General features: G+C 43.6%; 1 protein-coding gene across 1 annotated transcript in view; it reads right to left on the minus strand.

Moving 5' to 3' along the window:
• Window positions 1-4285: 4285 nt before the first annotated feature.
• Window positions 4286-13400, minus strand: part of WNT9A (Wnt family member 9A) — a 154444-nt gene continuing 145329 nt past the window's right edge. Inside the window, exon 4 of the mRNA XM_040352183.1 lies at window positions 4286-6199. Coding sequence (XP_040208117.1) covers window positions 5726-6199 — 474 coding nt within the window. The 3' untranslated portion in view covers window positions 4286-5725. The remainder of the gene's footprint in view (window positions 6200-13400) is intronic.

Raw genomic sequence — 13400 nt, forward strand, 5'->3', positions numbered from 1 at the left:
AGAGATATGACGGCGTATCTCCTGATACACTGTCGTATCTGTGTTCCGGCCGTCCTAACTATGCGACTGATTCATAGAATCAGGTTACGCATAGCTAGCCCTAAGATCCGACAGGTGTAATTGAATTACACTGTCGGATCTTAAGGATGCAATTCTAGGCCGGCCGCTAGGTGGCGAGGCCATTGCGGTCGGCGTAGAATATGCAAATGACTAGTTACGGCGATTCCCGAATGTCCGCGCTGCCCGTCGATCTAACTTTACGTCGTTTCCGTCGAGTTACGCCGCGTAAAATTAGGGCTGAGCCCTAGTTGTTCTAAGCCATGTTAAGTATGGCCGTCGTTCCCGCGTCGAAATTTAAAAAACCACGTCGTTTGCGTAAGTCATCCGTGAATGGCGCTGGACGCCATTTACGTTAACGTCTAAACAAATGACGTCCGTGCGACATCATTTAGCGCAATGCACGTCGGGTAATTTACCCGACGGAGCATGCGCAGTACGTTCGACGCGTGAACGCGCCTAATTTAAATGGTGCCCGCCCCATTTGAATTGGGTGGGCTTGCGCCGAGCGCATTTACGTTACACCGCCGCAAGTTTACAGGTAAGAGTTTTGAGAATCAGGCACTTGCGCTGTAAACCTGCGGCGGTGTAACGTAAATGGGATACGTTACGCCGCCGTGGAGTAACGTAATTCTATGTGAATCTGGCCCTAAGTTACCAATATAGAAATCTGACTACTGGTTTTCTTTATGGATGTAAAATAATTTTAGTTCAAAATATAGAAATCTAACTGGCTACAGGTTTTCTTTTGTATGGATTTAAAATACGATTTCCATATTGGGAACTAAAACTGGCTACATTTTTTTTCTTGTGGATTTAAAAAAAATAATCCCTTCCCAAATGTGCCAGTAGTAGTTCCCAATTTAGGGTAAAAATATTATCAACTAATGGAAGAAATACCGATTACTGTAGTAGCTACACACTGAGCTATCCCGTGGCTTAAGGTCTTTACTATCAACTTCCATGTTTAAGAGCCATTGGAAGGCCCACTAACAAAGTTGAGATCTTAAAATTACTATTTAAAAAAAAAAAAAATTACCAGTTACACTTACCGGTAACGGGTTTTCTAGGAAATCTTCCAGGATGGCACACCTAAGTAGACCTGCCATCCTGGAAGATGCCTGGAGAAAATTACCAGTTACACTTAGGCCCCGTACACACGGTCGAACATGTCCGCAAAAAATGGTCCAGTTTCCGCGGACATGTCCGACAGTGTGTACGGCATAGTGGACAGGTTTCCAGTGGACAAAAGTTTCTTAGCAAGCTAAGAAACTTGTCCGCTGGAAACATGTCCGTCGGACATGTCCGATGGTTAGTACACCTAATCGGACATGTCCACTGGTTATGACGTGTAACCAGCGTCCCGAAATCCCGCGCATGCGTCAAATTGATTTGACGCATGCGTGGAAGCATTGCACTTCTGTGTTTGAGAACGTCGGTGTCTTCTATGTCACCGCGTTCTCTGTCTGCAGTGATTTTGGTCTGATGGTGTGTACACACATCAGACCAAAAGCTCCCAGGAGACATGTCCGATGAAAACGGTCCGCAGACAGTTTTCATCAGACATGTCTCCTCGTGTGTACGAGGCCTTAGCCGTAACGGGTTTTCTAGAAATTCTTCCAGGACAGCAGGCCTACTTGGGTGTGCCGTCTTGGAAGATGACTGGAGAAAATTACCAGTTACACTTAGCCGTAACTGGTTTTCTAGGAAATCTTCCAGGATGGCACACCTAAGTAGGCCTGCAGTCCTGGAAGATGAATGGAGAAAATTACCAGTTACACTTAGCCGTAACGGCCTACTTAGGTGTGCAGTCTTGGAAGATGACTGGAGAAAAGAAAAAGTTAAAGCTGCTCCTGTATACAGTTCAAGTCACATGCCCCAAAATGCCCTAATTAAAGAGGAACCGTCACTTCCTAATTGGTTTCCCTAATCTTTCTTCATTTTACTATCCATCAGTTGGCTATAGGGCTGGATTGTAAGGTCAATGGAATTTTTTTTTTTACTTGATGCAACCTCAAAATTGGGCAGGGAATAATCTTGTTTTATTTCACACACACACACACATGCATGCATTTTCTTGTGGTGCATTAGTTAAGAAACTAAAATAATTTTTTCATATCATTTAGCATTTGTAATAGACGTGGCATGAAATGGTCATTTTTTTAATGCACGGATTGAAGTTATATTTATTTTTTATTGACAGATGTTTAATTTAAAAAAAAGGGACAGCGCACATTTGCCGTATTTATCGGCATATAACGCACACTTTTTTACCCTGAAAATAGAGGGTAAACCGTGTCTGCGTGTTTTACGCCGATATCTGTTTTTTTACCAACAGGGGGTGGGGATCGGGCGTTCCGCCCCAAGTGCCACCTATAGGAAAGGTGTCAGGCCGGCCGCCCTGCCTCTCCTGGCCATGGGACAGCGCTGGCAGTAAACTTTAATGTTCAGAAAGCATTACTGCCAGTCCTTTGTCATATACCGCTCCTCCTGTGTAACTCTCAATGTAAATCTAAGCCTCTGCATACCTTAATTAACGCTGCTCGTTGTGGCTGCTCTCCTCTTCCCGCTCCGCGCTCCTCCTCGTGTGTAGCTTTTTATTGGTTGAGGAGAGCAGTTATGTGACCGTCAATGAAAGAGGAGAGCAGTCACATGACCGGGTCCACGAGAGAGAGAACGGCGTTAATGGAGGCGACACAGGGGGAGCAGTGTATGAGAAGGGGCTGACAGTGTGAAGTTTTCTCAACTTTAGAGTATGGTGGCAGCATTGTCCCTGTCCCAGCGCTGGGAGTGCAGGGGGGGTCTTTATAATGAAAGGGGGCTGTGTTATCGTACATGGGGCTGCGGTGTTGTACAGGGGTGTACTATGCAGGGGGTCCATGTATTATGTAGGGGGTCCGTGTACTATGCCGTGGGACTGTGTACATTTTTTTCCTGAAAATGTCCCTCCTAAAGTTGAAGTGCGTCTTATACGCCTGTGCGTGTTATACGCCAATAAATACGGTAATTGGTTTTAATTTTGGTTTATAAACCTAATACCCTGGATTGTAACAGAGGTGCAGCAGTTTCTTCACATATGTTCACATAGCGCAGATTTATACATTTTGGGCTTTATATAAAAGTTTCATACAAAATTTGCCTAGTTCACAGCTTCGCAAGGGCAAAAGAGACTTTGGAGTTCATTTACTAAAAGGCTGTTGACTTGCAAGGGAATTTTCCTGTAATTTTAGGGACTAGGGTGAAAAATCAAGTGCAAGTAAAAATTAAAAACAAAAAGTAGGATTGCACATGAGTGAATGATGAAGTCAGCAGAACTTCACCCAATTCAGCCTTTAGTTAATCACCCCTCTGTGTCAGTTGGGCAAGGACTGATCAACATTTGCATAGCTGGCACATTTGATTAATGGTACCATAGTCTTTTTTAGTGGTTTCTCAGTATAATACAGTAACCTTTACTCCATTACTTCTAGGGTTACTTATATTGGATGAAGTCCTTACTACACACATATATCGTTCTTTGCATTAAGCTGAAAGTGACAGCCTGCCTTTAGCCAAAATCTCAGTTAAGATTATAAAAGAAGAATGGGGGGGGGGGGTGTAGTATTCCAATAGAGGTCTTTATGACTAGACTGTGGGCTAAAGAACATTAGCAGTTTTAATCTCCCGCTACCAAGCAATTTAACCTCTTGATGGCACCTCTCAATTACAACTAGGGTTGAGCAAATTTTACCAATGAGCTGCTAGCAAAAACTTTTCAAAGATTTTGTGGAATTTACCTTTTTTTTTACCTCCAATTTTTACCTAAATTCCTTTTCCCTCTACTTTATTTGAAGGGCCAAAACAGAAAAATATACTTTTGATTCAGAGAACAGATGGTAAATACATATATGGGATATGTAGATGGTTAGGAGATTAAAAAACAAGATTAAAATTAAATGCCCTCATAAGGGTAATTTTTCCCATTTTAGGCAGAGCAATGAATTATAAGCCCGGTCAGGATATTTTTGCCATCTTTGTCCCATTGGGTAGATTTAATTTTCACTTCCCTGCCCTCCCAGCACAACAGGAAGCAAGGAAATAGTCTCCAATGTGAAGGATACCCCCTCTTAGCCATCATTGGAACAGGCCTCCATATTGAAAGGTTTCTCCTCCTTTCAATTCTGGTCAAAAGTTTAGATCATTGACAATGGTCACCAGGACAAACAGGTAGAGTAAGCAATTACAAGAATGCCATCTGTGTCCTATTGAGGGGATTTTACCTCAACTTTATGTCCTGTAGGCATAGCAAGAAGCAAGGAGGTATCGCCAAAGTGGAGGATATCACCATTTATGCATCTTTCGGGTTTGGGTAAAAATTTTAGACCATTGACAATGATCAGCAAGACAACGTCAAAAAGGCCCCTTGGACAACGTCAAAAAGGCCCCTTGGACAACGTCAAAAAGGCCCCTTGGACAACGTCAAAAAGGCCCCTTGGACAACGTCAAAAAGGCCCCTTGGACAACCTCAAAAAGGCCCTTTGGACAACCCTCGAAAGGCCCTTTGGACAACCCTCGAAAGGCCCTTTGGATAACCCTCGAAAGGCCCTTTGGACAACCCTCGAAAGGCCCTTTGGACAACCCTCGAAAGGCCCTTTGGATAACCCTCGAAAGGCCCTTTGGATTCCTTAAAAACTAAATCCTGTGAAAGGAGGCATGGGCGCCTAGATGATCAGAGACCTGAACCGGATAGACACCTTTACCAGCTACGTCACAAAACTGAGAAGGGCAAGTTGTGTTGACTGGCTATGAGCTGGGCACCACTGTCCTACCTAGGACTCATTTAAAATGCTGAGCAAACCATTTGTCAGTGACTTTGTTCGCCGATTATTACGTAGTTTAGTCCCTGAAGAACTTTAACATGAACCTCCACAGGGTTTTTTTTTTTTCTTTTTTTTTTAAATTCAGGAAAACTATATATTTATACAAAAAAGGAAAAATACATTTTTTTCTAGTGGTTTTTCTTTAAGACAGTGATAGTGCTAAAAAGGCATCTGGATTTGGTTGACTTTGTACCCTAAAGAGTACATTGACCTTACATCTGTGATGGTGCAACATCAATTCATAAAATAGATTATAAAATAGCGTTTGTACGAGACCAAAGTTGTTTGGTTTTGCAATGTTTTTAAAAAAACACCAAGACGTCAAAGCAGGGACCATCAACTGTGGCCTACTGGCTGCACCTGCATTTTTTTTTTAAAACATTTAAAAACTGGAAGGTAGAATGCTTCCCTTCTCATCCAGTTACTCCGTTTTCTTTTCTTTTTTTCGTCTGTCCTAATGCATGCTACTCTTGCCTCTAGTCACTGGTCCAGGAGTATCTTGTTAGACTCATCATAACGTTTTGATGTTGAGAGGCAGGCGAGAACATAAAGGACCAAGAGATGACCGTGTGGAAAAATGACTTGGAATGTCCACTATTTAAATAGGAACGAATAGATAATTCTCAAAAAAATAAAAATCCTCCTCCACCCTATGAAATTCAGATCATGAAAAACACAGTTGGGCGAGTACACCCAAAAAAGTGCTAACAAAATTCAGGTCTCCATCCAATTTTGCCAACCAAACCCTGTTTGTATTCAAATCCTATGATGGTCTCCTTAATCTGTTCATGAACAAAGGAGAGAGCAGGTTAGTCTTTACAGGTGTACACCTCCTCTCTCTGTGTGCACTGTTTACATTCCACATAGCAGCACCAGCGGACCTGACACTGGCAAGGCCTCGTCACCACCTTGCTCTGAGTATTATGTCCCCGACCACAGCAAATGCTCTCACAATTTTTGTCTTTGTAACACCTCCTCCCCGCCGTGCCGGGAGAAAACCTGCTCATCCGACAGAAGCTCGGAGAGTCATCAATGTAGATAAGGTCCGTAGTCCTTGGAATTTGGTCACTGTGACCAGAAACTGGCTTTTTAGGTGGAGAAATGTCCCCTTCACCAGTCGCTTCATTGGTGGTGCTTCCTACTTTGAGAGAAGTTTCGTATTTTTGCTTCAGCTGCTTTCCAATTTCGTGAAAAGGTGAAAGTTGTCTCCAGCAGGTGCGGACTGTACAGGATCCGGAAACCCCGTGGCATTTGCAAGTGGTCTTCACTCCAGCTTTAATCACCTGACAAGTAAAAAAAAAATTATTAGGTCACAAATTTAAATGAAACATTAAAAAAAAAAAAAAACACCTTCTGCTGGTTATTTTCACCCTTCCTTTGTACTGAAGTAAATATCCAGGTCCTTTATAACCATTGTAATGGAGCCATTCATTTCATATTCTGAAGAAACCAAAGCAAACTTGTTGAAAGTAAATAATCTACCGGCTATAACCACAAGATTATTCTCAGTTTAAGAAATTTACTGGCATTACTCTATATCAATGGCTCCCAAACTACAGCTCTTTGCTTGACTTTATGCAGTGTTTAGGGCACCATTCTTCCCACCGATACCAAGGCCCGGGGGGCACCGTTCCTCCCAATACCAAGGCCCGGGGGGCACCGTTCCTCCCAATACCAAGGCCCGGGGGGCACCGTTCCTCCCAATACCAAGGCCCGGGGGGCACCGTTCCTCCCAATACCAAGGCCCGGGGGGCACCGTTCCTCCCAATACCAAGGCCCGGGGGGCACCGTTCCTCCCAATACCAAGGCCCGGGGGGCACCGTTCCTCCCAATACCAAGGCCCAGGGGGCACCGTTCCTCCCAATACCAAGGCCCAGGGGGCACCGTTCCTCCCAATACCAAGGCCCAGGGGGCACCGTTCCTCCCAATACCAAGGCCCAGGGGGCACCGTTGCTCCCACCAATACCAAGGCCCGGGGGGCCCCGTTGCTCCCACCAATACCAAGGCCCGGGGGGCCCTGTTGCTCACACCAATACCAAGACCTGGGGGGGGGGGGCACCATTGCTCCCACTGATACCAAGGCCTGGGGGGCACATTCCTCCCACCAATACTAAGGCCTGGGGGCACCGTCCCTCCCACCGATACCAAGGCCTGGGGGCACCGTCCCTCCCACCGATACCAAGGCCTGGGGGCACCGTCCCTCCCACCGATACCAAGGCCTGGGGGCACCGTCCCTCCCACCGATACCAAGGCCTGGGGGCACCGTCCCTCCCACCGATACCAAGACTTTGGGGCACTATTCCTCCCATAAATACCAAGACGTGGGGGCACTAATCCTCCAGCCAACACCAGGCACTATTCCTTACAGATGCTAACATGAGGAACCATCCCTTCCACTGACACCAAAATTGGGCACTATTCCTGTTCACCGACGCCAACGATAGGGCAAAATTCCTATTGTTGGCATCAGCGCTATATCTCCCTATGATAAACCAGCTGGCCACTCTTCTTCCCACTAATATCAATGATGGAGGACAATTTCCACCAATACCAATGACAGGGCACAATTCCTCCACCTTCTGACCACAGGTGCTAATCTTTACTCCCACTGACCACCAAGCCTGAGACATTGTCCAATCCAATGGGGCATTTTCTACTCCCACTGGCCACAGTCTGGCCCCTCTAAAGCTGGAAGGACAGTTAACTTTGTTTAGAAGGTTTGGTATATATATAATATATATATATATATATATATATATATATATATATATATATATATATATATATATATATATATATATATATATAAAAATATAAAGTAGTGGTGTGCGCAGATGTGTTATTTACTCTGCATTAGATTTCAGTTTTTGATGTGGCAGATCTTTTTGGAAAATGGAGGAAATCCTGCCTTTAATATGACCCAATTAAAGGGTTCCTTTCATTTGTATACTATTGTTCTCTTTCTAATTGCATTTTCTATTTGCCTTCGTATATTGCAATCCAGTAGAGATTATTGGTTGTGCTTATTGTGCTTAACACCGTTCGTAAGCGATGCAAAGTAGACTTTGTATTGTTTCTGCGTCACATCTTTACAATAAAAATATAAAATAAAAAACTCGAAGGAAGGTTGCTTGCAATGCAGGGAAAGCGTTACCCCCATCGTGTGAAATTAGATTTTCAGTACAGTCATCGTAACAATTTGAAAATGAGAGCCTTTGGAGGGAATAATATTTGGAGACACTTTGACATAGGCAACTTTCCATAAAGCTGAATAATAGACATATGCAATTTGTTTTGTTCCCGAATTCGTTTTAAGAATTTCGACAAAATTCGTTAATTTAGAAATATCTGAATTGACGAAAACCCATTTAACACATTTTTTTTTAGAGTATTCAGAAATCTGAAATAAACTAATAACTTACCTATTACTATTAAATTATAGGTATTGGAATTTCCTTTCAAATTTGGGCGTTGGTGAACGTAACGAATACAAATTCGAAAAAAATTCAAAAGAATAACTAATTATTAAAATATAGGTATTGAAATTTACTTTCAAATTTGGGCGTTGGTGAACGTAACAAATACAAATTCAAAAAAAAATTCAAAAGAATAACTAATTATTAAATTATAGGTATTGGAATTTCCTTTCAAATTTGGCCTTTAACCACTTCTCGACCGCCGCATGTAGATGGGCAGAATGGCACGTACAGGCACATTGGCGTACAGGTACGTCCCTGCCTTTCCGCGGGTCGGGGGTCCGATCGGGAACCCCCCCGCTACATGCGGTGGTCGGATTCCCTCGGGGAGCGATCCGGGACGACGGCGCGGCTATTCGTTTATAGCCGCTCCGTCGCGATCGCTCCCCAGAGCTGAAGAACGGGGAGAGCCGTGTGTAAACAAGGCTTCCCAGTGCTTCACTATGGCGCTGCATCGATCGAGTGATCCCTTTTATAGGGAGACTCGATCGATGACGTCAGTCCTACAGCCACACCCCCCTACAGTTGTAAACACACACTAGGTGAACACTAAATCCTACAGCGCCCCCTGTGGTTATTTCCCAAACTGCAACTGTCATTTTCACAATAAACAATGCAATTTAAATGCATTTTTTGCTGTGAAAATGACAATGGTCCCAATAATGTGTCAAAATTGTCCGAAGTGTCCGCCATAATGTCGCAGTCACGAAAAAAATCGCTGATCGCCGCCATTAGTAGTAAAAAAAAAATAATTAAATAAAAATGCAATAAAACTATCCCCTATTTTGTAAACGCTATAGATTTTGCGCAAACCAATTGATAAACGCTTATTGCGATTTTTTTTACCAAAAATAGGTAGAAGAATACGTATCGGCCTAAACTGAGTGGAAAAAAAATTATATATGTTTTTGGGGGATATTTATTATAGCAAAAAGTAAAAAATATTGCATTTTTTTCAAAATTGTCGCTCTATTTTTGTTTATAGCGCAAAAAATAAAAACCGCAGAGGTGATCAAATACCACCAAAAGAAAGCTCTATTTGTGGGGAAAAAAGGACGCCAATTTTGTTTGGGAGGAACGTCGCACGACCGCGCAATTGTCGGTTAAAGCGATGCAGTGCCGAATTGTAAAAACCCCTTGGGTCATGTGGCAGCATATTGGTCCGGTCCTTAAAGCGGGAGTTCACCCATTTATTAAATTTTTTTTTTTCTCCCCTTAGATTCCTGCTCGTTCGGTCTAGGGGAATCGGCTATTTGTATTAAAATATGAGCAGTACTTACCCGTTTTCGAGATGCATCTTCTTCCGTCGCTTCCGGGTATGGGTCTGATTGACAGTCTTCCGAGAGGCTTCCGACGGTCGCATCCATCGCGTCACTCGTAGCCGAAAGAAGCCGAACGTCGGTGCGGCTCTATACTGCGCCTGCGCACCGACGTTCGGCTTCTTTCGGGAAATCGTGACGCGATGGATGCGACCGTCGGAAGCCTCTCGGAAGACTGTCAATCAAGAAGGAACGCCCATTCCCGCAGCCCATACCCGGAAGCAACGGAGAGGATGCATCTCGTAAACGGGTAAGTACTGCACATATTTTAAAATAAATAGCCGATTCCCCTAGTAAAAACGAGCAGGAATCTAAGGGGAAAAAGTGCCCTCTAAGGGTGAACCCCCGCTTTAAGTGGTTAATGAACGTAATGAATACAAATTCGAAAAAATTCAAAAGAATAACCAATTATTAAATTATAGGTATTGGAATTTCCTTTCAAATGTGGTTATTGGTGAACGTAACGAATGCGAATTTATCTGAAGTTACGAATTATTTGAAATAACGAATGCCGCATCTAAACAAATGGAATGTAACAAATTAATAAATAATAAAAACGTATTAATTTGTTCCATTTGTTTAGATGCAGCATTTGTTATTGCTGATCAAATATATAACTTTGTATAAATTTGTATTCGTTACGTTCACCAACAACCAAATTTGAAAGGAAATTCCAATACCTATAATTTATTAATTAGTTATTCTTTTGGATTTTCAAATGTATGAATTAGGATCATAACGAATGCCCCCCCCCAAAAAAAAAAAAGAAAAAAAGGAAGAATTAAACATTTTTTGGTAACGCACGTCTACTGAAGAATTCCACAGACTAAGCTTTTTGTTGACCTGCTTCTTCATTCATTGAAGAAGTCATTTATCAGCGCCTGTTGACTTTAAACACACGGCAAAAAGACAAAACTAGCCTCATTAATTAAAGATAATGGTTTTCGGCTGAAGTCATTGCTTGTAGTGGAATCGTCAACTATTATCTTGCAGAGTATTCATCTTATTCCAAGTAAAGAGGTGGTGACAGGTAGGAAGAGTACTTAAAGTGGAACTACACTCCAATGTTACAGCTGATGGAAACACCGGATGACAGTCAGATTGCTAAAGCACGGTGTAGCAATTGACTTTCATCCTCCTCCTCCTCAGTCCTGCTGCCTATTGCAGCCTTCCAACAGCCGCAGGACATTCTTGGGAGGAAGGAGGCTCCTTGATGGAGACAGTGGACCATGCCTTCCATAATGTGCGTTAACAAGGCCACATTTAGTCTACATTGGAAGATTTTCGACAATACCAGAGAGCGGTTGGGACACAAGGGCATAGCGTTGTCACCCTAGAACAGGAAATCCCTGAACAAAAATATTCATGGCAGGATCACCAGGGACTATTTTAAGCAAGCTGAAGTATTAAGAATGTAAAACAAAACATTAATACTTATGAGATTTTTAAGGGGTTCATCTTCAACCATCACTAATTGAACCTTTTGCCTAACATGCCTTATTTAACCCCCTCACCAGCACTAAAATTAGACCTTAACACAGAAAACTGAACATCATCACCTTGCCAATGTAGGGCCATGTGACCATATTTATGCATAGATGCCCATCAATATCTAGGGGGGGGGGGGAATGCATGCTTTGCCACCCTTGGAAGTGCCATGTTGTGCTACGGAATGCAATACAGGAAGGAGAGGCGAGGAAAGCAGGCAAGGGGAGTATAAAGGGGGGTCCGGAGGAGGGTTTTGCAGGCATTTTGGCCTGCATGGGCAAAACATTGTCTCCAATCTTCTAAACAAGTCTCTTAAATCTACCAGTTAGAATAGGCACCTGAAAACCTAACCCTAGCACTAGGATACAGGGACACTGTTGAGTGAGTAACTTATATAGTGCTAACAAATGCAAACTGAATCGCCTCAAGGCGCCTTTGTCCAAGGTCCTTCAGAAGAAGAGATGAGTCTTAAGTTTTTTCCCGAAGGCCCGATGGTTTTCTTCCATGCGGATGTTCGTTGGTAGAGCGTTCCATAGCCGTGGTCCTTGGACTGCAAATCTTCTGTTTGGGGGGGGGGGGGGGAGCCTGGGTCCCATCAGTTTTGCAGGGAGCCTAAAGACAAAGGGGACCCACTACCTTTGAGTGCATGCACCGTAATCCTATTTAATAAAAGTACCCCAGGCCCCATCAGTTTAGAAGCCAGGTCCAAGGACAGAAAGGGGACTAACTTCTAGATTGCAGATCAGGTGGAGTAATCAGCATTGCAGGGAACATTGCTCCATGTTGATGACAAGGGCATCTTCCAAATGACTCAGGACCTGCGATTATGGGGGTCTGCAGGTAGGCGTTTGCGTGTGTGTGTGGGGTCTTATCGGAACTTGTGACCATTGCCAGCAATGTGGCAAGTGCCAGCGCCTACTGCTTCCTTATCAACGATTGCCAACAGGTAGCGGTCATATAGAAACGGGGGCTGACCAGGCATTCGTTCAAATGCCCAAACAGCTGTTGGCCCATCCATACCAAAGGGAGGAGAGGCCCAATTCAGGCAGGTAGTGTGAGGCCTTGCTATTTCCTATGTGGTCCTGGTAAGAGAAGCAACCTTACATTAACCCTTAGGTTATGTTTGCTGGGGAGCAAGGGGAATAGTTCTAAGGCAAGCTGCAACAGTGCAGACATGTAGAGGACGGACATGTAGATGCCAAAGACGAATTCTCCCATGACTACCGTGTTTCCCCCGAAAATAAGACCTACCACGAAGATAAGACCTAGCGTTATTTTCCAGGAAAGCCGCTATATAAGCCCTACCCCGAAAATAAGCCCTAGTTTAAAATACTTGTAAAATCCTATAATCCACTCTATTACAGGAGTATATAATGTACAATGTGTGTGTTTCTGTAATATAATTGCGGTGAGGAAAGCTCCGGCGGGTCACAGAAGCGCAGAGCGGCGCTATAACGAAGGTATTTGGCACAATTATATTACAGAAACACACACATTGTACATTATATACTACTATAATAGAGTGGATTATAGGATTTTACAAGCATTTTAACCCAGTTCACACTGGGGATTCCTGTCAGGCAGGGGGGGAGAGAAGACAGCACATTACATGGTAAGACCTACCCCAAAAATAAGCCCTACTGTGTCTTTTGTTGCCAAAATTAATATAAGACCCGGGCTTATTTTCGGGGAAACACGGTCTACTCTGGTGTAAACACTGTGCAATGGTTAGTAAAGCACAGGATAAGTACAAGTTTGCCGCTAATGTATAAAAGCCCTCAATTATCAAGCAACACAAGATGGTTCATGAGTTTTTAAACGTCAATGTAACACCAACAAGGGCGAACAGTGCCGGGCCTTACCGTTTACCCACATTCAATGGGCACATCATGAGTTAACTGTCATTTTCCTTGTTCTAGCTCTGAAAATCATTTGTGTTTCGAATTTCTCTGCAGAAATATAATGAGCAGAGGCCCCTCTCTCACCCTCCCTCCCTCCTCCCTGCGCTCCATGAGCAGAAACATGAACGGCCATCCCTGGGAACACTGGGCCTGCCCGTACAGTTCAATAAGGATAGAGACAATACAGGGCCAGGCACGGTAGAATGCCATGATCTGCCTGGTAACTGCATCTCCCTGTAAGGTGCCCCTCACATCGGTGGGACATGCTTGACCAAACACACCTCAGCGAAGGTCGGCCCT

Source organism: Rana temporaria, chromosome 5 (assembly GCF_905171775.1).
Source record: "Rana temporaria chromosome 5, aRanTem1.1, whole genome shotgun sequence".
NCBI lineage: Eukaryota > Metazoa > Chordata > Amphibia > Anura > Ranidae > Rana > Rana temporaria.